At 49.6% G+C, this 26,196-nt stretch overlaps 1 protein-coding gene across 3 annotated transcripts in view; it reads left to right on the top strand.

Moving 5' to 3' along the window:
* Positions 1-22,586, top strand: part of LZTFL1 (leucine zipper transcription factor like 1) — a 488,680-nt gene extending 466,094 nt beyond the window's left edge. Inside the window, exon 10 of one of the 3 annotated variants that reach the window (XM_069613360.1) lies at positions 20,047-22,586. In XM_069613360.1, coding sequence (XP_069469461.1) covers positions 20,047-20,065 — 19 coding nt within the window. In that variant the 3' untranslated portion in view covers positions 20,066-22,586. The remainder of the gene's footprint in view (positions 1-20,046) is intronic. The other 2 variants (XM_069613358.1, XM_069613359.1) reach the window with 2 other exon arrangements.
* Positions 22,587-26,196: the final 3,610 nt, after the last annotated feature.

Below are 26,196 nucleotides of genomic sequence, written 5' to 3'. Positions count from 1 at the left end.
TCGTTTCTGATCTGTCTTTCTTAGTAGTAACCATTCACTGATCTCTGGGTCATACTGCCCCCAGCCAATGACTGCCCTCTCCCTAAGCCCCGCCTCCGACAGCCATCCTCAGATTTTTACCGCACGCTCAAGTGTTGGGAGTCCTCGTGTTTAGCTCTCGAGTTTTTTACTGCGTTTTCACGCTTTTTCAGGAGAATTTCCCATTTTTTAGTTTTAATCGAGCCTCAAGCTCCACCGTTTCTACTTCCGATAGAAGTGTGCTTTGAGGGCCTGTTCTCTCATTGCATTGACCCCAGTGTTTCTATAATGCGTTATGGGATGGGCTAGTAGCAAAAGTTCCCTGGCTGGTGTCATGAGTGGCATTGCAATGCCTTTTCCCCCAACCAATACATATGGACTTGATTCTTAATTCTGATTTTGTGAAAAAAAACGGGGACCCATTTCGGACTTCTTCTACGCCCCTCAAGGGTGAAGTTTTCGTCAAGTTTACACTTCTTGGAGGATTCCGGAAGATCTGCGGCCTACCTCAACGGACAGGGCCCAGGACAAAGGAAGCTCGACGCCCGGATCCAAGCTGTTCAGGAACTGACCTGGATGCGGATTATATAACGTTTTCAAGGAGGAGGAACATTCGCGATGTCTCTACTACCGCCATGGGGACAAGACGCACGTGGAGAAGGACTGTGCATTCTGCAAGAACCTGTCGGAACGGACCAAACAAGATCGTCGTTCCCGCCTCGCCTCCTGGCTGGAGAAGGGCACAGCAAGTGAGAAGGCGAAGAAGAAGGTTGAGCAGGCTTCTAAGTCCTTTGAGGGCGCCCCGGCAACGGGGGCCCAACAGAAGGCCAAGCACCGCGAGTCCGGGAGCGCCGAAAGGTCGGGCTCTTTGGTTGCCAAGCAGGGCGCTACTTCGCCGGCGCGTTTGACCACGAGCCAGCGCTCTGGTTCGGGGAAGAGGAAGTCCGAGAACCCGGGTAGGCCGCTGGAGCGGACCCGGTCGATCTCGAAGGGAGAGCGAGGCGTTGACCCTCCCCTCAAGGCGAATGCCCAGGACGCACCTAAGGTGGTGAGGGCCTTGATCCACCCGGCTAAGGCCTCTACCGAAGTGGTCTCTGCGACCCTGGCGGAGCCGGCTGAGACTACGCCAATGGAAACGGCCTCTGGGCCCAGAGTATCCCTGCCGCTGTGGAGGGAATCCTCTTTCCAGCCCACCGCTAAGACCCCCGTGAAGCCCCCTGCTGAAAAAGAGGGGGGGGGGGCGGTGGCCGCTACAGACTCAGAATTGGCCTCTGAGGAGGAACTGGTGGAGACCGAGAGGGGCCTCAACGAAAGGTCCATAGGCCTCAACGAGAGGTTCATAAACCTCAACGAGAGGTTCGAGAAGGTTCGATCCCAGGGGACGGTCCCTACTGACGTGATCGAAGATAGCGACGAGGAGGACAAACAGGGCCCAGTGGAACAGCCATCCCGTCCGTCGCAGCCATTGCCCGAGCCCCAGGATAGCTCAGCGGCCATTTTGTTGGCAATCCAATCCTTATGTACCGAGATAAGGATGAGATTACCACGGACCCCGACGGAGGATCCAGAACCAGGCCCGTCAGTAAACCCTCCGAACAAGCGGAGGAGAGTCCATCCCTCTCCACCCTTCGTGTCCGCGAGGCCGGTGGACCCCTCATCCCCCCTTGCCGGGAGAGGATACGCGACGGATACGGCTACGGGGACGGACGACGACGGCAGCGATGACACAGCAGACATCCAGTCGTCACCTCCTCCCCTCCCCCGCAGGCATCCCCAGCCGACGAGGTTGGTTCTTTCCACGCCATGATAACCAGGGCATCCGAGCTCTTCCAGCTCTGCCCTGAAGAACAGGAGAGGTTTCTGTACCAACGACGAGAGGCTAAGAGGAAGACGGTCCTCGCAGTGCCTTTACTCGACGACATCTGGGACGAGGGGCTTGCTGTCCTCAAGAACTCTGCCACAACACCTGCCAAGTGAGACAGGTACGAGAAGAAGTACCGAGTCCCCAATGCCCCCCCCTTGTGCCTCAGGGCCCAGCCTACGCCGGACTTGGTCGTCTTAGCAGCGGCTAAGAAGAAGGCAGCGGGTGCGGCGGCTTCAACTTCCACTTTCCCACCGGACAGCGAGGGCAAGAAGTTGGACTCTATGGGACGACGGGTCATCTCGTCGGCGGCGACGACGATTAAGGCGGCCAATGCCTTAGCGATCGTGGCCCGCTACGACAGGGAGCTCTGGTTCAAGATAGCTCCCCTGCTAGATTTCCTGCCTGATGACAAAAGGGCGGAGGCCCTAGAAATTCTGCAGGAGGGCGAGGTGGCGTCGGATCACGCCATTACGGTGGCAACGGACATTGCCGATACCAGATTTCGCACTGGGCAACGGAGTTTGCCTCCGACGACGAGGATGGCTCAAGGCGACAGACTTTCTCCAGGACGTCCAGACCAGAGTGTTGGACATGCCGTTCGACGGCAACAAACTCTTTGGTAAGGCGGTGGATGAGTCTCTACAGGCCATCAAGACCGACTCGGAGACGGCCCGGGCCCTTGGAGTGCTTCAGCAGCGATGGCCCTTTCGGAGCTCTGGAGGCAGACCGGGTGCCTCCAAAGGATCCAGCGGTGGCTCCTCCACCTACCACCAGGCGGCCTGCTCCTCTTCCCAGGAGGCCTACAGAGGTCGCAGCAAGCAAGGGGGTTCCTGCCGTCATCGCCAAGGCGGCAAGGCCGCGTCCAAGCAAGACTGACCCGGCCGGGTGGTCGCGCCCCCACCGAAGCACCCCAGTGGGAGGCCGACTGACGTAGTTCGTCAGGGTGTGGGAGTCCATCTCCACCGATCGTTGGGTGTTGGACACCCTGGCCAACGGGCACTCATTGGAATTCCTAAAGAAGTGCCCTTGCATTCCTCCCGTGGCCAGGAAGGAGAATCACGTCCCTCAACTGCTGTTGGTGGTAAAGGCGATGCTCAAGAAAGGTGCCATCGAGCTCATCCCCAGGAGGCTCCGGGGCTCCGGAGTGTACTCTAGGTACTTCCTCGTCAGGAAGAAGACAGGCGGTTGGCGCCCCATCCTGGACCTGCGTCGGTTAAACAAATACATCAAGGCGCAGACATTCAGGATGGTCACCCTCCTGCACGTACTGGGACAGCTGGAGGAAGGCGACTTCCTATCGTCGCTGGGCATTGAGGATGCCTACTTCCACATCCCCATTCTAGAAAGGCACAGGAAGTTCCTCAGGTTCGTGGTTCAAGGACGCCACTACCAATTCAGAGCCCTACCGTTCAGATTAAAGTCGGCACCCAGGGTTTTCACCAAGTGCCTTGCACCAGTGGCGGCGCAGCTGCACCTGCAGGGGATCCACGTCTACCCCTACCTGGATGACTGGCTAATTCGGGCAAGGTCAAGGGAACTGGCCGTCGATCATACGGCGAGGACTGTCCGGTTGCTCACGGGGGCAGGTTCTCCATCAACTACCCCAAATCCCACCTGGTTCCGTCACAAGTAGCACTGTTTTTGGGGGCAAAGCTCGATACAGTGGAGCAATTGGCCTCCCCTTCAGAGGAGAGGACCAAAACCATCCTGGGCAAGGTACAAGGTACGGCGACTGTTAGCCACAGACGTGGCCAGGGTGAGGTCCATCAAGTCCCTTCTCGGGATGATGTCCTCATGCATCTACCTTGTACCCCTTTGCAGAGTTCGGATGCGTCCGCTACAGGAGTTCCTCGACGCCCGCTGGTTTCAGGCGGGGGGCTGCCTCGAGGACAGGATCCCCCTCGACGAGGAGTTCCGGCGGGCGATCCTATGGTGGGGCCCACGGGCTCACCTCACGACGGGCACGGACTTTCAAACCCCGGCGTTTCAGGAGACGGTGACTAGGGATGCCTCTCTGGAGGGTTGGGGGGGCCCACACCGGAGATCTCCACGCAAGAGGCCTTTAGCTCCCGGAGGAGAGGTCTCTTCACATCAACATCTTGGAGCTACATGCAGTGTTCTGGGCGCTCAAGTCGTTCCTCCCATCCCTCAAGGACAAGGTGGTGAGGATCTTCACCGACAACACCACCACGATGTTCTACTTACGGAAGCAGGGAGGCACCAGATCACAGATCCCCAGCCCTATCCAAGGAGGCCCAGGATCTGTGGCACTGGGCCGTCGCCCAGGAGAGGTTTCTGGTTCCCTTCCACCTGGCAGGAATAAAAAACACCATCGCCGACTCACTCAGCAGGGAGCTGTGCTCGTGCCATGAGTGGGAACTGCGCCAGGATCAAGTGGATCGACTCTTCCAACGATGGGGCAAACCCCAGATCGACCTGTTCGCAACGGCGACGAACTCCAAGTGCCAGAGGTTCCCCAGCAGGTTCCCACAGCCGAGGAGCATGGGCGATGCTTTCTCGTTCCCGTGGGACGGCCTGTTTCTATACGCGTTCCCTCCGTTAACGTTGCTGTTCCGCCTCATCAGCCAGCTCAAGATGTCCAGGTGCAGGATGATCCTCGTCGCACCGGTGTGGCCGAGGCAGATCTGGTTCCCGGACCTTCTGGACTTGTCAACGTCCCCGCCAGTCAGGCTGCCGGCGGACGTGGATCTTCTCTCCAGAGAAGGAGACGCCATTCTACACCACAACCCACAGTCGCTGAACTTGCAGGCCTGGCTCCTGCAGCGCTAGAGTTTGGAGGGTACGATATCCCGGCTGATTGCAGAGAGGTTCTTGCGAAGGCCAGGGCATCCTCGACTCTCAAGTGTTACGGTCATAAATGGGAGAGGTTCTCTGTCTAGTGCCGTGCACAGAAGATTAACCCTCTGCGGATTACACCCCCCCCAAGTGCTGCCGTACTTACTGTCGCTGGACAAAGCTGGACTGGCTCACGCCTCCGTAAAAATACATCTGGCTGCCATCGCCCCAATATACCAGGACTACGGGACGGGCGCCCTTGTGGTCTCATCGCCTGGTAAAGGAATTTATGAAGGGACTATTCCGTTCATTCCCGCCGTTGAAGGTTCCGGCCCCGGCGTGGGAACTTAATGTGGTGCTGACCATGCTCATGGGAGCCCCATTCGAGCCTATGCACTCGGCGCCCTTGAAGTTCCTGTCATGGAAGACAGCGTTCCTCGTGGCCATCACCTCTGCACGACGAGTGGGAGAGATTCAGGCCCTATCTTGCAAGCCTCCATACTTGACTTTTCATGACACAAGGGTAGTGCTTAGGACACACCCTCCTTCATGCCCAAGGTGCCGTCGGACGTCCGCCTCAACGAGCCCTTGGTGTTACCAGTTTTCTTCCCATCGCCTTCGACGCCGGCTGAGAGGACTTTGCGCTCGCTGGATGTAGCTAGAGCGCTGAAGTTCTGCGTGGACCGCACAAAGAGTTTTCGGAAGACTTCACAGCTATTCATGATCTTTGGGGCTGTGAATCAAGGGAAGGCTCTCTCGAAGACTTCCATTTCCAGATGGCTCTCCGGCTGCATCATGCATTGTCACCGGTTGTCAAACCAACCGCTGCCCGGCCGTCCGAGATCCCATTCGACCAGAGCGATCGCTGCTACCATGGTGTTCCTGTCTAGTGTACCCCTGCTGGACATCTGCAGGGCTGCTACGTGGAGGTCGACGCACACCTTCACACGATTCTACTGCGTCGATCGGGACTCCAGGGAGGAGTCCAGGGTCGGCCAAGCAGTGCTGCGCAACCTGTTCGCTTAAGGTGAGCCTGGTGAGGAGGTAAGGGATGCTTAATGTTGAGTTGTTGTATTGCTTAATGTTGAGCCTGTTGCCACCTCCTGTGATTGTGCATGTGTATACTGCTATGTATTCTTGTAGACCCCATGCTGGAGAAGGAACAAGTTACTTACCTGTAACTGTTGTTCTCCAGCATGGGTCTGGCATGGATTCACATGCGAACCCTCCCACCTACCCTCTTCACTTGGTCATACTGCCACTTGGCGTGCTACGAAATCTGAGGATGGCTGCCGGAGGCGGGGCTTAGGGAGAGGGCAGTCATTGGCTGGGGGCAGTATGACCCAGAGATCAGTGATTGGTTACTACTAAGAAAGACAGATCAGAAACGAAACTGATACTGATTTTTTCTTTACCGAGGATTCCCAGCCTGACGGGGAATATTCATGAGCATGTGAATCCATGCCAGACCCGTGCTGGAGAACAACAGTTACAGGTAAGTAACTTGTTCCTTCCCTCCCCGAAGAAAGATTCAAGATGATTAGTTCAGCTCCGATTTGTTTCTTCCTTCAGACTGTAAGCTGGCCTTATTCCATGGAACTCAAGAATGCTTCTCTCTGCAGCCAGCTCCTTTGTTTTGCAGTGTGTGGGGGTTGCAGTACCAGTATTTATTCTTCCCTTTTAGAATCCATACAGCTGTGCAAACCATCTTGATGATCATGTGATTGGTGGAGGTGTTCTTGTGTACCCCTTATTTAGACGTTTACCTAGCAGGAGTTCTTCCCTGCAGAAGTTCTCACCTTCTCCAGCATGGGGTCTGGTATGGATTCACATGCTCATGAATATTCCCAGTCATCAGGCTGGGAGTCCTCAGAAAAAAGAAAGTTTCACTTAAAAACTGTATTTCGAAGGGATTGTGACATCCGACATATTCCTTATCTTAGATAATTTGTCTCCAGCTTGCTGGCCTCGGAAATGTTTTCTCTGTAGAGGGCGCTGCGTGTCGACGTCCGCCGAGTTGGTGTCCCTCGACAGCCACCGTATCAGCGCCGACATCACCATGCCCATAAATAGCCACATGCGGCGTCCGTTGCTCAGTTCCGTTTTTCTGCGCTTCGTGGGGCCTTGGATTATCGTTGCTCAGTTCAGTCAGATAAACCTCTTATTATTCCTCGAGAAAACCAACTCGTACTCAATGGCTTCCTCATCCGAACTGACGACTCCGAGGTCCGGCTTCAAAAAATGTCGAGACTGCTGAAAGAAAATGTCGCTAACGGATCCTCACAGGATCTGTTTGTGGTGCTTGGGAGTCGAGCACCATTGTTCGGAGGAAGAGGACTGCATGTCCATGACGGCGAAAGCCTTGAAGGAGCGCAAGGGGAAGCTCGAGAGAGGTAAGTCAGTTAAAACCTCCTTGAAAGTTTCTTCGGCCGAGGCATTCGTATCCTCGCCTTCGAAAGCATTCCCATTCTAGGTCTCGAAGTAGCTCCCACCACTCGTCGAGATCTAGACACTCAAAAAAGACGTCGAAGATCCACTTCCTCGTCATCTTCTGTTTCCCCTGAAAGGGTTTCCTGCCCCACAAAACACAGCTCTCAGGCTGAGTGGGAGGAATTCAGGAAAAAGATGCGGAGCGTCTTCGAGAAAGCGGCCTCGACCCCCTCGAAGACAGCTGAGGGTGATACCCTGGGTGAAAGACCCAAAAAATCAAAAAGCCGTGAGTCGTTGCACCCGGCGAAAGAGTCCAACCGAGAGCGCCACGGGCCATCGGGTAGCAAGGCACCATCTTCGACGCAATCGTCGAAAGTCCCTTCGACTCATAGATCGGCGCCATCGACGCCGTTATCGAAGGGTTCTTCGACGCATCGGTCGATCGAATCGACGCCGACATCGACGCCGATGAAAGAAAAAACCACGGCTACTTCACAGCCAACGATTATACCCAGGACCTCCAGCACGACTCTGAGAACGTCGTCAACATCCTCTAACAGGATCCCGATCCTCTCGAGTTCCTCGAGGCCTCTTCCAGTTTTCTCGACGCCTTTCTCGGCACCTTCGAAGCCTTTCACGTCGACGACATCGACTTTTCCCCGACCAATAATGACAAGTTTGGCTCCTTCTGCTTTAGAAATGGGTTTTACACCATTTCCGAGGTCAGAGTACCCCAGAAGCTTATCTTCAGTCTATGAAGAAGGGGAGGATTCTGATCAAGAAAGACCCTTCGGGCTGCAGAGGACCACACCACCTGTTTCAGAGATTTTGACCTCGGAGGAAAGAAGGTTGAAAGACCTACAGGAATCCTTACATGTGGCAGGTGGGTTGGACACTTCCCCAGAAGTGGAATTTGCCAAACCAGACCCAGGGGAACATGCTGAAACCCCTATAGAACCCTGATGGCAAGAATTATTGAATTCATGGGTTGGTCTGCGCCTTCACCTGTTTTTCAACAGGATGACCTTACAGACATACTAGATAAAGGTCCACAGGAGGATCCTGTGGTTCCTTTCCATACAGCTTTACAAAGGAACATTTAATCAAATTGGGAAACTCCTGAGGTTATCCCTGCAGTCAATAAAAAATTGTCAGCCAAGTGTAGGGTAGCTGCGGCTGACCCTGAATATTTATCAAAACACACGACTCCAGAGAGCCTGGTGGTTCAAGCGGCAACTTCATCAAGCAGCAGATCCACTTATCCTACTGTTCCACAGGACAGGGGTGACAAAAGGTACGATTCTATGGCAAAAAAAGTATTTTCTGCTTGTAGTATGGCGTTGAAATCCATCAACGCCACTTGTACGCTCGCCAGGTTCAGTCACACACTGTGGGAGTGTGCTTAATCAGCGGCTGACTGCATACCGGAAGGAGAAGAAAGGGAAGCCTTTCTTAACATCATTAAAGATGGCAAAGATGCCATGTACGATCTCTTCAAACTGGCATTGATTCCGCTGACAGTATCAGCAGGGCCATGGCGGCAAGTACTACAATCCGCAGGCATGCGTGGTTACGAAAGTCTGGCTTTGCTCCAGATGTACAGTCCAGACTTTTGAATATACCCTTTGACTGCTCTTCTTTATTCGGTAAAAAAGGCTGATGACAGTCTGTAAAGGTTGTAAACATCTAAAGCAGTAGCAAAATCTTTAGGAGCTGCAATCCGCCAAACTCCTTTTCGCCCCTCAGGAACCTCTTGGAGAGGAAAGTCCTTTCTCTACTACTCCGCATTCGGGAGAGGCAGAGGACAGCCGGCTCAAAGAGGCCAAAGGAAATCCACCCGAGGTGGACAGGTCAAAAGTACTAAGGCCGCAGCAGCGGCAGGTGCCTCTTTACCCTCGGCATCTGCATCAGCCGCCCCCAAACCAATCTGAGGTCTTTCCACACAAAACACCTGTAGGGGGCAGGTTAACTCACCATCTGACGGAATGGCAGGCTATTACGTCAGATGCTTGGGCATTGGAGACAGTAGCCCATGGTTACTGCCTACCCTTTCTACGCATCCCTCAGAGTCATCCACCGGGGAACAGCTCTCTAAAACTTCCAGATCCACTCCTTTTGCAGGAAATTGTAGACCTGCTAGAGAAAGGTGCCATAGAACCGGTACCTGTAGCGGAGAGGAACAAGGGCTGGTACTCCCCACCCCCCCCTACTTTCTCATACCGAAGAAAGATGGAGGACAGAGACCTATCTTGGACTTACGAGAATTGAACAAGTTCCTCAGGAAGGACAAGTTCAAGATGGTAACTCTCTCTCAGATCCTTCAGGCCCTCCAGCTCCAGGACTGGCTGGTATCTCCGGACCTCCAGGATGCTTATTTCCATGTGCCAATCCATCTCAAACACAGGAAATACCTGAGGTTCGCAATTGGCGGCTCTCATTATCAATTTAGAGTTCTGCCATTTGGGCTGACCTTGGCCCTGAGGGTCTTCACCAAGCTAATGTCCGTAGTGGCTGCAAGTCTAAGGAGGGAAGGGATTCACATCTACCCCTACCTGGACGATTGGCTGATCAGAGCTGTATCTCCAGAACAAGCTCAGATTCAGCTAGATTATGTCTGCCACTTCCTTCACAAACTGGGCTTCTCCCTCAATTTAAAGAAGTCGCAGATGATACCATCACAGAGACTCCAGTTCATTGGAGTGGTCCTGGACACTTCCCTGGGAAAAGCCTCACCACCAGAGGTGAGGGTTCAAGATATTCTGCAGATGGTCAACAAGTTTCAAAATGCCCAACATCTCCCAGCCTTCGACTTTTTGAGATTGCTAGGCCTCATGGGATCCTGCATCTTCCTTGTGCCAGAGGCTCGCCTGAGAATGAAATCTCTCCAGTGGGCACTAAGAACCCAGTGGTCAGAGTTCTCAGGAAGAATGACAGATCTCCTTCGGATTCCGGACAAGGTAGCCCACGATCTTCAATGGTGGGCCTATCCAGAGAATATCTTGAAAGGAGAACTGTTTTGGCAACCATGGCCAGAGATAACAGTAGTCACAGACGCCTCACTCACGGGGTGGGGAGCCCATGCCAACGACTTGACCATCAGCGGTCGTTGGTCTCCATCGGAGTCCAGACTACACATCAACCTATTAGAGCTGAGAGCGATCAGACTAGCGCTGAAAGCTTTCCTGCCATCAGTACAGGGGAGAAATTGTCATGATGCCCGCTCCCGGGGAGCCGGTTCAAGCCCTGCGTCCCCGAAAGCGGACATCCAGTCCCCAAGGAAGGACCCAGCAACCCCATATAGGCGCCAATGGCGCCAGGCTCATAAAAGACATCAGTCCTGGCGCCATAGGCGCCAGGCTCATTATGGAAGTGCTTGGGTGCACTTACCTGATGCAGACCATGCTGCAGGATCCCGGCCTCCTCGAGGCCTGAAAGGAACTACTTTACCTGTGGGACTAATTTACCATCCGGGCGTGGTCGGGGAAGGATACATACCTGATTGGAGGAAGGATACATACCAGGAACTTCTGCCAAGGCTATTTAAACCCCACCCGAACAGCCACACGTGCTTCGCGTTGTTCTGCATCTAGCAGCTGGACGCTCACCGTGTCTGCTCCTGCATCCTGACTTCTGCCACGCCTGCCAGCATCCTGGATCACCTGCAAAGGAAGAGAAGAAGAGAACAGAAGAAGGAAAAGTCCTTACCTGCTAAATCCGCATCCCGGAGACATCTCGCCGACAATCCTGAAAAGGAAGACTTTTATTTAAAAGCTCATTGCGTCGATCGCTGCAGCGCCGCATTCCACTCACCTTTACAGGGCGCCTCCATGTTCAGCAGCGATCATCCGGATTCGCAGTCACGCCCCAGCGCCTAGGGAGAAAAAGACCAGAACAAAAGGTGAGAGAGATAAGGGAATAAGGAAAGCTAAATCTCCATGTTAAGACTTACCTGTTGATTCATTCCCTCTTCATTTCGGGTCTGCGCCGCATCCGGGCATTTCCGGACCCCGGCCCCTAAAGGGAAAAAGAGACATCAGCGTCAATGAGCGAATGAAAAGACATTACCAAAAAAACGCTCATTAAAGACTTACCTGATTTCTACAAGGATTTCACCTCTCATCTCGGGTTGGTGCCTGTTCCCCGGCATTCCGTACCCCGGCCCCTATGGGGAAAAAGACACTAGCATTAGTACATTAATGCATGGCCACAAGGGGAACCTCTTATCAAACACTTACCTGAAGCCAAGCAAGTTTGGTTCTCACCAATCCGAAAATCCAGTGAAGTAACTGGATACCAACGCGCCCCTGCATCAGAAGCAGGATGGAGAGCGCGTCCTTCCAGACCCTAAGGTGAGACGCTACGAGGAATCGCAGAGGGTTTCGAGGAGGGTGAGAGGGGAAAGTGGGAGGCTGATTGCATTACCCCGCAGACAGTTAATCCCCTATTTTCGCCTACAGAAGGATACTTCTGCGAGCCAGACAAGCCAGATTTGGGGGCCCGGTCCAGTCGTCTTCCGAACCCTGCGCATCACCTTAGAAGAGGTCACAGCAGCGCGAACCAGGCCAGCGCCTCCGTGGGAGTCAGGTGAGCGTTACAGAAATGTCCTGATAATGACGGACAACACAGTGGCCATGCACTACCTCAACAAAAGAGGAGGCGTAGGGTCACTACCACTGTCCAGAGAGGCAATGCAGCTCTGGTTTTGGCCAATTCAGGAAGGAATCTCTCTATCGGCAGTTCACCTAGCCGGAGAGAAGAACTTAACATCGGACGCTCTGAGCAGGCAGAGCACAGTCTCCCACGAGCGGGAGCTAGCTCAGGAAGTCCTTCAAGAGATCTTCGCCCTTTGGGGAACCCCTCGGTTGGATCTGTTCACCACCAGTACCAACAGGAAGTGCGATCTGTTCTGTTCTCGGGAATTTCCCCTGAGAGGTGCTGTAGGGGACGCGTTCATAGTGGACTGGGAGTTTCCACGCCTTTACGCGTTTCCACCAGTCCCTGTTATTCCTCAAATGATCAGGAGGTTGAGAAGATTCCGGAAAACCATGATCCTAATTGCCCCGGACTGGGCCAGGAGAACGTGGTACCCGGACCTTATTGATATGTCCATCTGCCCTCCAATTCGTCTTCCACTCAAAGAGAATCTTCTCTCGCAGAAGGGAGGTCAGGTTCTCCATCCAGACATAAAAACCCTCAACCTTCACGCTTGGCTCCTGAAAGGTTGAGGTACAAGGATTTGGACCTCCCTGATGACATCATGGAGGTGTTGCTTTCGGCCAGAAGGCCAGCAACAAAGTCTTTATACCGCTGCGGTTGGAACAAATTTTGCAGCTGGTGTAGAGAGGAGAATATCGACCCTTTTTCATGCGGTACAGCAACGGTGTTATCGTTTCTACTCTACTTGGCAAACTCAGGCCTTCAAGTTGGCACTGTAAAAGGCTATCTTGCGGCGCTATCAATCTTCAAGCGCACTGCGGAGGAACCATCGTATTTCAAACTACCCTTAGTAATACAATTTCTCAAGGGATTAACTAATGTCTATCCTCCAAGACCATTCCAAGTTCCCTTATGGGACTTAAATTTAGTCTTAAATGTCCTAATGGGTACTCCCTTCGAACCACTCCACTCTTGTTCGCTGAGATTTCTCACCCTTAAAACTGTCCTATTAGTAGCACGCACATCTGCTAGGAGGGTGAGCGAATTACAAGCTCTATCTTGTAACCCCCCCCATACAATTTTCCATGAGGACAAAGTTGTCTTACAGGTGAAGCCTAATTTCCTCCCAAAGGTGGTTTCTGAATTTCACATCACTCAGAAAATTGCCTTACCTCTTTCTACCCTCTTCCCCATCCGGGGAAAGAGGAATAAAGGCTACATAGGCTGGATCCGAGGCGAGCTCTAAGCTTTTACATCAGCAGACTTGCTAGGATTAGGCAAGCAGACCAACTGTTTGTAGGCTACTCGGGTCACAAGTTGGGACTACCCATAACAAAACAGACCATTTCCAGGTGGATTATTTTGGCCATTCTGGAATGTTACAAACTGGCAGGGAAAGAGCCCCCTCAAAATCTTAGGGCTTATTCAACCAGGGGTATCGCAGCCTCTTCAGCCCTCCAAAGAGGGGTACCGGTCCGAGACATATGTGCAGCTGCCACATGCTCGTCCGCACATACATTCACAAGAATTTACAACCTGGATTCCTCCGCTAGTCAAGAGACAAGATTTGGCAAAGCCGTATTACATTCGGTTCATTCCTAAAAGGGATACATAACATTCTTACTCCCACCTCCAATTACATACCACTGCTATGGGAGTCTATCTAAGATAAGGAATACGTCGGAGGACACAATCCCTTCGAAGAACAAGTTACTTCTTACCTGGTAACATTCTTTCGATGGGATGTTCCTCCGACGTATTCCTTATCGCCCCTCCCATCCATCCCCGCAGTAATACTTCCCTTGTGGTTGCAGCTCACGCTCCTTCAAGGTCAATAGCCAATTCATGCAAGACTTATCTGATGCTACAAAACGTAGCTGAGCAACGGATGCTGCGCGTGGCTATTTATGGGCATGGTGAAGTCGGCGCCGATACGGTGTCTGTCGAGGGACACCAACTCGGCGGACGTCGACGCGCAGCGCCCTCTACAGAGAAAACATTTCCGAGGCCAGCAAGCTGGAGACTAATTATCTAAGATAAGGAATACGTCGGAGGAACATCCCATCGAAAGAACGTTAACAAGTAAGAAGTAACTTGTTCTTCTCCTCTACACCAATCCCTGTCCTCTGGGTCATACTGTCCCCATCCAATGACTGCCCTCTCCCTATGCCCCTCCACTGGCAGCATCTTCAGATTTTTACTGCATGCTTCACTTTTGGGTGTCATCGACTTTGCTCTGTGGGCTACTTCTGTATTTTTGTGTTTTTCATGGAGAAAGGTTCTGTTTTTGCTCCAAAAGAGCCTGTGTGCTCTTCTCTCCATCTGCCCACAGCGGGGATCCATTGTCGGTGAAGTTCAGCACCCCTCAAGGGTGAACATAGTCTACATTTTGAGAAGGCCATCGGGCCTACTTTTCTCCCACCGACCATGACGGAGGAGGAGAAGAAAGGTCCCTCCAAGTCCTGCACTAAGTGGGGCATCAAAATGTATTTGTGGAGGACATGCACCTGCGATACCTCTCCTGCCTTCATCTGGATCACAAGGAAGGAGATTACGAGATATGCCGCGGTTACTCCAAGAAGACGACCAAGGACAGGCACAGTAGACTGGCGGTGTGGCTGAACGCCAAGGCCCCTGCCCCGAGCAGGGCATGCCTCACCCTAGTCCGGTTGGTCAGAGGAGCGGTCTTCTAAGTCCTGTGAGGGCGCCTCATCCGTGGGGGCCCAAGATGAGTCCAAGTCCGGGTCCACTGCAGTCGCTGCAGAAGCTGGTCCCTGGGCAGACAGGGCGCGATCGACATCAACTTCCGCCTCCATTGCCAGCCGGCAATCGAGCTCCTCCTCGATAGAGAAAGTTATCCACCTGGCTAAGTTGCGGGAGAAGCCAGACGGAGGAGAAGGCCGAGCTGCCCAAGAAGGCCCAGAGCTGGTGGCGGCTGCTCTCTTGAAAGCTAAAGGGGCTGACCCTAAGAAGGTAGTCCCCACACGCTGAAGGTATCCCTCCCTCTGAGGCGCAAGTCCGTCGTGGTGACTTTGACAAGGTCTGCCGGCATGCCAAAGAAGGGGACACCGCCTCAGAACCCGGTTCCAGCCCCTCAGAGTGGGAAAAAAAGGGGGGGCAAAGATGCCCATGATCAGTACCAGGTCGTGACCCACGCCATGGGAATTTCATCCACGTACAATGAGGACTTGAGTCCCTATACACGGTCCATCAGGACATGGAAGAGGACGACTGTGACGGCGAATACGGCGCAAAGCCTAGTGTTCCAATCACGCCACTTCTGCCGAGGGGATGTGTCTCTAGACATCCTATCAACCCTCCACACCTTGGTGTCAGAGATCCAGAACAGTATGCCACAAGAACCTGTTCCAACGGTCCCCCAGTCCCACAACCAACCCCAGACGAAGAAAAGGAAGCACCATCCAATGCCCCCATTTTAGCCTGCAGAGCCGCGTTGGGCCCCATCTCCCCCAGCAGACCCAGACACAGGGACGGATACTGCCACAACGGACAACGACGATAACCTTGGAGCGGGCAGCAAGTCCCCACAGTCCTTGGTATCCCCACCGGATGAGGTGGGGTCATTCCATTACTTGATTGCCAGAGCCTCCGAGCTGTTCCAGATTGTGCCCGAAGAAACCAGGAAGGAGGGTTTCCTGTACCAGAGGTGCAAAGCCAAGAGGAAGACAATCATGGCGGTGTCCATCCTCTGACGTGTGGGAGGAGGGCCTGGCCCTCTTGAAGAAAGCTTGCACGGCTCCAGCTCAGCGGTAGAAGTAGTACCGAGTACCAGAATCTGCACCCAAGTGCCTGAGGTCGCAACCATTGCTGGATTCAGTGGTTTTGGCGGCCGCGAGGAAACAGTGATTGTATTCAGTCCCTCCAGACAGTGAGGTTAAGAAGATGGATGCCATGGGGAGGAAAGTGATTTACACTGCAGCGTCCACCATCAAGGCAGCCAACGCACTGGTGATCCTAGCCAGGTACGACGGGGAGCTGTGGTACCACCTGGGTCCGATTCTGGAGTTCCTCCCTGATGACAAGAGGATGGAGGCGATCTCCCTCTTCCAAGAGTGGCGTCAGTGGCGCTGGATGTTGCAGACGCAGGGTTCTGGCAGATGGGGAATGGTGTCTGCCTTTGTCACCAAGGCTGGATGACGGCCACAAATTTCTGCCAGGAGGTCCAAACTAAGGTACTGGACATCCCTTTCAATTGAGGTAACCTTTTCGGGAAGGTCGTTGACGAGTCCCTGCAGGCCATCGAGGCAGATACGGAGATGGCTCATGCCCTAGGCACCCTCCAGCAGCACCGCTCTTCCTTTCGCTCCTCCAGAGGAAAGTCGAACAGGTCTTCGAAAGGTTTCTTCTCCTTGTACCATCAGCCTTTCAGATTCATGACCCAGGAAGCCCACAGAGGCCGTTTGCAGGCCTAAGGAGGGGTTAGGGGGGGGACAGCATCGCTGTCGCCAGCAGTGCAGGGCCCGGCACCAAAACAAGCCTGAACGGGCCAAGACATTGGGCCCCCGCCCGTGCACCCTGGTGGGAAGCCGGCTGAAGAGGTTAGTCAGCGTGTTGGAAAAGATCACCACTGACAGATGGGTACTGGACACTCTCGCTCAAGGACATACCCTGGAATTTCAGCACAGGTGTCCGTGGATCTCTCCGGTGGCCTGTCTGGAGCAGCACATCCCTCAGCTCTTGGAGGAAATACAAGCTTTGATACAAAAAGGGGCAATAGAGCTAGTTTCCCAGCGATTCCGGGGCACCGGACTCATTCCAGATACTTCTTGGTAAGAAAGAAGACGGGGCTGGAGGCCCATTCTAGACCTGCAACGTCTGAACAAGTACCTCTAGTCTCAGAAATTTAGGATGGTCATGTTGCAGCACATGCTCGGCCAACTGGAAAGAGGGGATTTCTTGATTTCACTGGACCTGGAGGACTTCTACTTCCACATCCCCATTCACAGTAAACACCAGAGGTTTCTACACATTGTAGTTGAGGGACAGCACTACCAGTTCAAGACCCTACCCTTCGGCTTGAAGTCAGCCCCCAGAGTGTTCATGAAGTGACTAGCACTGGTGGCAACCCATCTGCGTCTACTGGGGCTTCCCGTATACCCGTACCTCGACGACTGGCTGATCTGGGCCCGCTCGCAAGAGTTGGCCGTTTGACACACAGAGGCGGCCGTCAAGCTGCTGACTGTTCCGGGATTCTCCATCAATTAGCCAAACTCCTGCTTGACACCATTGCAGAATGCGCAGTTTCTGTGGGCCAGACTCAATACAGTGTCCTGCCTAGCATCACCCTCGGAGGAGAGGGTAGCAGCAATTCAGGGGAAGGTGCAGTGACTGCTGATGAAGACGGCCACGGTGCGGACTATCAAGTTGTTGCTCGGCGCGATATTGTTCTGCATCTACCTCATCCGGTTTGCAGGTTACAGATGCAACCTCTTCAGGAGTTCCTGGATGCTCGCTGGGTACAAGTGTCTGGAAACTTTGCAGACAAGGTCACTCTGGACGACGAGTTAAGATAGGTGGTGTGACATCTGCTCCAACATCGCCCGGGGAACAGGGTTTCAGAACACTCTGTTCCAGGAAACTTTCACGACAAACGCTTCCCTGGAATGCTGGGGAGCCCACACCAGACATCGGCACACCAGAGGCCTGTGGCTACCAGAAGAGAAGGATCTCCAGATCAACATACTGAAGCTATGGGCAGTGTTTTGGGCCCTCATGTCATTCCTTCCGCCTCTGAAGGGCAAGGTGGTGAGGATCTTCATGGACAACAGCACCACAATGTTCTACATCAGGAAACAAGGGGGCACTCGATCCCCGGCGCTCTCCATGGAAGTGCAGGAATTATGACACTGGGCTATCGGTCAAGAAATGTTCCTTGTCCCTTATTATCTGGTGGGAGTCAAGAACACCATCGCGGATTACCTCAGCAGGAAATTGCACTCCTGTCACGAGTGGAAACTTCGGCAGGACCAGGGTGACCACATCTTTGCGAAGTGGGGCAGGCACCAGAACGATCTGTTTGCGATTTCGGTTAACGCCAAATGTCAGAAGTTTGCCAGTAGATTCCACCAGCCGAGGAGCCTGGGAGACGCGTTCTCCATCCTGTGGGAAGGGATGTTTCTTTATGCGTTTCCTCCATTGCCTCTCCTGCTATGAGTCATTAATACACTCAGACAGTGTCGGTGCAGGATGATACTCATCGCCCCGGCGTGGCCGAGGCAGATTTGGTATCCTGATCTTCTCAGCCTGTCTGCGTTGCCTCCGATCAAGCTACCTGCGTTCCAGGATCTTCTCGCCACAGAAAGGGGAGCGGTCTTGCATCATGACCCAGGATCACTCAACCTGAGTGCTTGGCTACTGTAGCCCTAGAGTTTGGTGGATATGAGTTGCCTGCGGACTGCAGGGAGGTCCTCACCAAGGCCAGGGCGTTGTCAACTTTGAAGTGCTACGGTGACAAGTGGAAGCGTTTCGCTATGGTGCCGGTCGCAGAAGATTACCCCTCTGCGGGCCACAGCCACGCAGATTCTTCCATATGTGCTATCCTTGGCCAAACCGGTGCACGCCTCGTTCAAGGTACATCTTGCGGCTCTCTCCCGCTACACCAGGTCTCCAGGAAGGTCTTCACTTTGGTCTCATCGACTTGTGGAGGAATTCCTCGAAGGATTTTTTGTTCTTTCCCGTCGGTGAAGGTTCCTGCCCCAGTGAGGGAACTCCACATGGTTATGACGAAGCTCATGGGGGCCCCCTTTCAGCTGATGCATCAGGCCCCTCTCGAGTTCCTCTTGTGGAAAACTGATTTCCTTGTGGCCATCATCTCTGCCAGGAGGGTGGGTGAGATACAGGCCCTATCCTGAAAACAGCCATACCTGACTTTCCACAAATCGAAGGTGGTGCTGTGGACACACCCCTATTTCAATGTTCCATCTGAATTCCACCTCACCGAGCCTTTGCTGTTTTTTTTCCCAAAACTTTTGTCACCGGCTGAGAGGGCTTTGCACTCGCTGGCAGTTGCTCATGCCCTGAAGTTCTACATGGCATGTGCTAAGAGCATTCAGAAGACTTCACAGCTGTTCGTGAACTTTGGTCCTGTGTACCATGGGAAGGCCTTGTCCAAGTCTTCCATCTCAAGGTGGCTCACCGGCTGCATCATGCACTGCCCTCGGTTAGCGAACCAACCACTGCACTCGGTTGGCGAACTGACCCCTGCCCGGCTGTCCGAGAGCCGACTCCACCAGAGTGATTGCTGCGACGATGGCATTCCTAGCTGTTGTGCGCCTGCTGGACATCTTTGGGGCTGCTACGTGGAGGTCCACGCACACCTTCACAAAGTTTTACTGCATTAACAGGGATTCCAGGGAGGAGTGCAGTCTCGGCCAAGGAGTGCTACGCAACCTGTTCGCTTGAAGTGAGTATGTTATAGAGGTAAGAGTTGATTGCTTTTGTTGAGCCTTGCCACCTCCCGTGGTTGTGTAATGTTGTACTGTTCTTTATTCGTATTCATGACCATGTGAATCCATGCCAGACCCCATGCTGGAGAAGGAACAAGTTACTTAACTGTAACTATTGTTCTCTAGCATGGGTCTGGCATGGATTCACATGCAAACCCCCCCCTCTGTCCCCTTGGTCATACTGCCACTTTGTGTTTACCAAATATGAAGATGGCTGCCACAGGAGGGGCTTAGGGAGAGGGCTGTCATTGGATGGGGGCAGTATGACCCAGGGGACAGTGATTGGTTTAGAGGAGAAATACAGTTTGTAAGTGAAAGTGAAACTGTTTTTCTTTTTATCGAGGATTCCCAGCCTGACGACGGGGAAAATTCATGAGTGTGTGAATCCATACCAGACCCATGCTGGAGAACAATAGTTACAGGTAAATAAATTGTTCCTTATCACCATTTACATGCTCTGCCCGATACATCATTCAGAAGTAAGATCCCCTTGTGAGAAAAGGTAAACTATTGTGTATTGTAGGCATCTGAAGAGTTGAAATCTATAGATAAGAAGTTCCTGAGCACTATCATTTCTGTAATGAATAGAGCACAGAAAATGTCTGAAGAGCAGTTTCTGGGTGTTTAGCACTTAAACCGACTGAGTTTAGGCTTCCTTCACTCGTAAAGATTGTAAATGTTAGTTTAAAACTATCCTGAGGCTTACTTTTGTTTTAGCAAATCAGTTCTTGGGCTGCAGAAAATGAGCACGTTAATAATTAAAATGCGATTATATTTCCTACTTTGTGTAAGTAATTCATCTCTGCTTTGTTTTAGGTACGAGCCAGAGGACTGAAATTCATAAAGTAAACTATTGAAGACGCTGCCATGCAAACGATCCTAGGATTTCCGATATGCACATTTTAAAGGATGTTCGCCTTTTATTTTTATTCCAATAACTTTTAAAATCTGAAATCTTACATTGCATTCGTAAACTCAACAAGTGGGGACCAGAAACTCATCTTCATTCCTAAATTTAAATGGAAGCTCTATACACGAAACCTACAAATATGCATGTTATCTCATGAAAATGACAAACGAGCGATTATAAAACAAACCTTATTGTACCTAAAGATATTTATTTTTGCTAGCAAAAACTTGATATTCATCCGAAATAAACTTTTTTGTTCTGTCATTCAGAAATGTAAGCAGTTAAAATTCAGTACATTATAGGAAAAATGTGCTTCAGGCAAATTGCTGGCTGAACGTGCACAAAGCATGAGGCGCAGGTTTGTTCTTGCATTCTGTTCCTCTTAAAAGCTGTTCATGAGCACTGAGGCCCGTTGCCTTGTTGAAACTCTTCTTCGAAGCGCCATAGTCCATGCTTGTATGTGCAGTCACTTTTATGCCATGTCAATATCATATGAGACACATTTTATTGTTTTAGGCATTTGCCCGTTGTAGAACTTTGGGGACAATTGATAGTTTTATGTGAATAAAAAAAGGGATGGTAGCGCTGTCAGTGTGAACACTTTGATTTCTTCGTATGCATACCTTAACTAGCTCAATTGCTTCCACAACTCCCCCAACGTGGTTAGCTTAAAATAATTATCTGCATCCCCAGAATTTCGTGAGGGTAGGGGGGTTATAAAGATGCTCCTTCCCAATGTGTATGTGTGTACACCATGTGGCAAAATAAGACCACTTTTTGTCGGACTGTGTGAATACCTACTGCCTAAGGACACCGAAGAGCTTAATAAGTTGTTTGGTGTTCTCGTTTGTCCAGCCTGGACATATTTAGCAGCATCCTTTCTGTATTTTGCCCACGCCATTACTTTATACGGGTCAGACAGGTTTAGTCATAGGTGACTGAAAGATAAAAAACGGTCTATTGCTGCCATTGGAAGATGCAGTGTCCCGTATCAGACCTTTGTGTATGGACGTGAAAGTAGGTAGTATGTTAGCAGTCACTCTTTTGGTCTGCCACATTAATGCTATTTTGATGTCATGGTGGTCTTTTAACATGCGTGAATAATATCCTTGCTGCTAAAACAGCAGAATAGAAGATGAGTGTGTGAGGCTTGAGGTTTGTGACCTGTTTTGTGCACAAGTTTTGTGGTGCTTTTGCACATACTATTGGCATAGTCAAGAGTTCTGCCAACTTTGGCTCTCCAGATGTTTTGCACTACAACTTCCATCAGATCTAGCCAGATAGTCAATGATGAGGCACCATACAGTCTTTGACTAATCATCTGGAGAGCTGCAGGATGCAGACCCCTGTTATATCCTGACGATGTGAACAGAGCTGCATTTAATGCACACTCTTAGCATACTGAGAATGCCATGTGTCCACTCGCAACTAGCCTGCTCTAACTGCACACAATGCAAAACGTACTATATGGCTTGGGCAATAGCATTGTGTTTATGTTGGTGCACCAAATCACAAATGGTTAGCAAGTCGAAAGGATGGTAACAATTGGAAGGGGCCACCTATGGACAGAGTGGAATGGTCTGCAAGATATTTCTTGCAATTGGTTGTGTGGCAAGAGGGCTGAGCCTTCGTGTTCGAGTGAAACAAGAACACTTGCATGTGTCCGTGTTTGTGTAACATTTCAGTCTTTTGTGGCTTAATTATATACAGTAAGCACGCTTTTGCTGGTTTATGGTCGTGATCACAGGGCATTTGTTTTTCTGTTTCATGTTCATGTTCTGGCTCAACACAGTGACCATAATGATGTATCATTTTTACTGAACAATTAATTTGTTTGATCACCATCTCTGACACATCGACTGTTGAAGCATCTTTTGGCTAGGAATTGGTATGCTCCAAGTACATTGGTGGAAATTGCGTCCCACAATTCCTACTTTCTTCATGCATGGAAATTACCAGTTCTGAAAAAATGGAATAGAGCCCAAATTCTGAGATTCTTACCAGGGGTTTTCCATCCAGTATTTTCTTAGTTCGATTGGTCCCCGTTGCTATTATATCTGCTTATGTAATTCTGTTAGAAATCTTTCAGCGTCTGCAAAAATGTTACTCAACAAAAATGTTAAGAATGTAGTTTATAGTTTGTACTATAAAATGACTGTCCCAGTTGCCACAACATGTTTTTAAAAGGACCCAGAAAAGGAGATATGATTGTATTATTTGTTAGTGTTTGTTTTATAAATATGTGCCTATCTTTTACAGCTACACAGTAGCTAATTGCCATGTTTATTCAACACCATGCCTTACTCCTGTCGTTATATTTGTTTGTTGAGATGATTTTATTTGGTCCAGTTACCCATTTAAGTATCCATGACAACTGAGGATCATATGAGTGAGCCATGTAAAGTCATCCGCTTGAGGCATTAAAACATGTACTACAGAATGTCAACACAGTAATAGTTTGTTTAGTCATGTACAGAGTGCTGAAACCCAAGAGTATCCAAGCATAATAGGACTTTAAACGTGCTCTGTGCTCGAAATGTTCGGGAATTCAGAGCAAGCAATCTCCTGAAATCACAGCTGATCCCAAGTATCCCTTAGTGAGCAGAGCACTAGGATGAAGGCGATCCTGGGACAGAAATAGGCAGCTGATTTCCATGCATAGCAGCCAAGAGATTGCTCTACTGTTTGTATCGGATTTCTAAATTGAAATGATGAAAGTACCCATTTAAGAATTACAGCCAACTCAAGATATGCGCATATTGCACACCCCCTCTGTTTCTGTATTTTCTTTTAGCTTTACGGGCCATTGTAGGCAATACAAAGTTGTTCTTGTACGTCCTTGTTGGAAAGAAATTGAAAAATGGCTATCAGAGTAGGATTGAGATACCCAGTTTCTCGAGGCAGTTAATCCAAAACCAACAAATATATTTTGCTTTGCTTCATGAACCTAAGTATGAGATGAGCCACTGTCCACGTCACAGTTGAAATGTGCAACATGTCCATTTAAAGAACACAAAACAAATGTCTAAGAAGCCATGCTGTAATAAAGGACGCCAGAACTAAGAATTAGCTGTGGTTGGATCTTTTTTTCACTGCACCAATCGGAAAACTTTGTATAGAAATAGCCAGCGAAGCCTTGTCTCTTTCTGCATGAAAATGCAGTGCAAGACTTTTTCCCATGGTGAGTTTAAGCCTTCAAACTGCTTTCTTATCTGTACTGGAGAAGTGGTACACGATCTTGAAGTGCTGGTTTCTAGTGCAGTTCTTAAGCATATCTCGTTAATTTTGATATTTTATGCCACCCTGCATCCCCTGAAAGACTTCAGAGCACGGTGTACATAACCGTGTGTTGATGGAAAAAGTTACCAAATTGACAGATAATAGACAATACATTTTAAGAGGTCTTGTGTTTTTTTATTTTCTACCCCTTAGTTTTGTACAGTTAGGGCCAAATACATGGGCCAGTGCGCGAGATAAGTGGTGCAGTTGCAGAGAGCACATAACAAAAACAGACTTCATGTAATTCTATAGGGATATGTAACACATGCAACACACTTATCTGTTTTAAAACAAATAAAAATCTTTATTTAAATTACAAACATCTAAAACATTGGATTTGTTAAAAAATCAACATCGCCCAAAGTGACAATACTTCGCATTAGCATCACCACTTGAGGTGTTACTACAGTACACAATTGATTAGAACACCCCTTGATACTCGGCTGCATAGTTTGAGTTTGACACTGAACACCAAATAAGTAGATATCAGGTATTTGTCACAAACAGCCGACATGTTTCCCCTGTAACTTTAATTGCCACAAAATATTGGGACTTCCTCAGGGGAAGGGTGGTATATGCAACACTTGCACCAACACTTTCATTTGGTAATGTGGATCACAATACAAACTCTCAAATGGTACACATCCTACAGAAAAAACACAGATACATATTTTAAATTAGTCAGGTTAAGTTAATTCTGACATAAAGTTGCAAAGTCAATTTAACGAGGATTATTTATTTACCCTCTATTGTGACACTCAGAAGGCACTGACTTCCCTTCACAAATGGTGTGTAAATACTGGACAAACTGTACAGCAGACATCAAATTTCGTTTAAATATTGATTAGAATATGTCAACATATGTCAACATACCGTCGCACGGCACATTTAAATCTCAAAGCGTACGTCTTGATATCGGATGTCTAATTCATCCGTCAAGCTGCAATTTTGTCCCTTACAAGTCTTTGGGCATGATTAATGGAACGTTTTCCTATGAGATTGCGCCATTAGAAAACACTTCCATGAATCAGGCCCTTTGCTAGCACAATGTGTTCAATATCCATGCCCTAGTTAAAAAAATAAAACGCAGTACTGCATGTCTGAAAGTCTACTATTTCCATATATCCTGTACAGCGCAAGGTTAATGTTATTGCTTACTACTTTGTTTTCATCAATGCAAGTGCACAAGGAACCAGAGAAGTTTGCTCGCGGTTAAGATTTATCGAAGCTTCTTGACCTAAAAGTAACACAAAGAAACGCCCGCATTCTGTATTGGAAACAAAGTGCGTGGTATAAACAAGAGGTTGTTAAATGTGTGACTCATCTGAAGTGTCTATATTCGGAACACGTACACCTTGCCTTTCAGATATGTAATACTTTGTTTATTTTTTAACAAGGGCGTAAATATTGAGCCCATTTTGCTGACATAGGCTTTTAAGGGACGAAATTGTAGCTTAGCTGCTGAATTAGACATTTGATATCAAGAGGTATGCTTTGGGATTTAAATGTGCTGTGCTAGGGTCTGTTGACATGTTCTAATCAGTATTTAAATTAAAGTTGATATCTGCGGAACAGTTTGTCCAGTATTTACACACCATTTGTGAAGGGAAGTTAATGCCTTCTGAGTGTCAGAATAGAGGGTAAACAAATAATCCTTTTTAAATGTTTGACTTTGCAACTTTGTCAGAAGTAATTTGGACCTGACTAATTTAAAATATGTATGTGTTTTTTCGGTAGGATGTTGTGTACCATTTGAGAGTTTTTATCGTGATCCGCGTTACTAAATGAAAGTGTTGGTGCAAGTGTTTGGATATACCACCGTTTCCCTGAGGGAGTCCCATTCTTTTGTGGCAATTAATTTTACGGGACGAAACATGTCAGGCGTATGTGACCTATACTTGATATCTACTTATTTGGTGTTCAGTATAAAACTCAGACTATTTAGCTGAGATTCAAGAGGTGTTTATTGTGTACTATAGTTACACCTCAAGTGATGATGGTAATGCTAAGTATTGTCACTTTGGGTGATGTTGATTTTTTAACAAATCCAACATTTTATGTCTAAAATAAAATACAAATCTTTATTTAAATTGCAACGTATGAGTGTTGCACGTGTTACATGTCCCTACAGAATTGCATGAAAAGGTCATTTTATTTTGTGTTCAGTGTTTTAGGGGTGACCTTTTCTTCCATTCCCCTATTGTCTCTCCTTGTTGTTGAAGCAGTTGCAGAGAGACCAACCCTAAAGTAGATGTTGATGAAATAGCAACCAACATTTCCATGTTTTCTCTGAAAGGCGGCCAATGGAAAAACCAAGAGGATTGGATCGGATCAAAGTCCCTAAAGGAAGTGAGGCCATGGCAGATGGCCTTTTAACATCATGACAACATGTGGCAGAGGTTTAGAAAATAAGTGCTCTAGTTCTGTAATAAACATCAGCAGATCCTGATTCTCCCATGGTATATTCATTTCGTGGTCAAGGACATAATTCCACAACCACGTAAGCCACAATTTGAATGTATCTTGCAAAACGACCACTCGCCACCAATCATAATATAATGGGTGTAATTAAGCAGTATATAGGGCACCTGGATCTAAAGCTTCACCAATGCTCAATTACGGATATTGTCATTCAGATAGTTTCACATTTAAGAAGTCTAAATTTAAAAAATCAATTTCGAACCAATTGCTTAACCTCCATTTATTGACACACTTGATATAAAGAATTATCTGACTGAAATGTCTTTCTCTTGTAGGTCAGGTTGGGTTTTCATCAA

Source organism: Ambystoma mexicanum, chromosome 5p, assembly GCF_040938575.1.
Source record: "Ambystoma mexicanum isolate Mex_15411 chromosome 5p, UKY_AmexF1_1, whole genome shotgun sequence".
In the NCBI taxonomy this organism is placed as follows: Eukaryota; Metazoa; Chordata; class Amphibia; order Caudata; family Ambystomatidae; genus Ambystoma; species Ambystoma mexicanum.
This window is presented reverse-complemented; position numbering and strand designations above follow the sequence as displayed.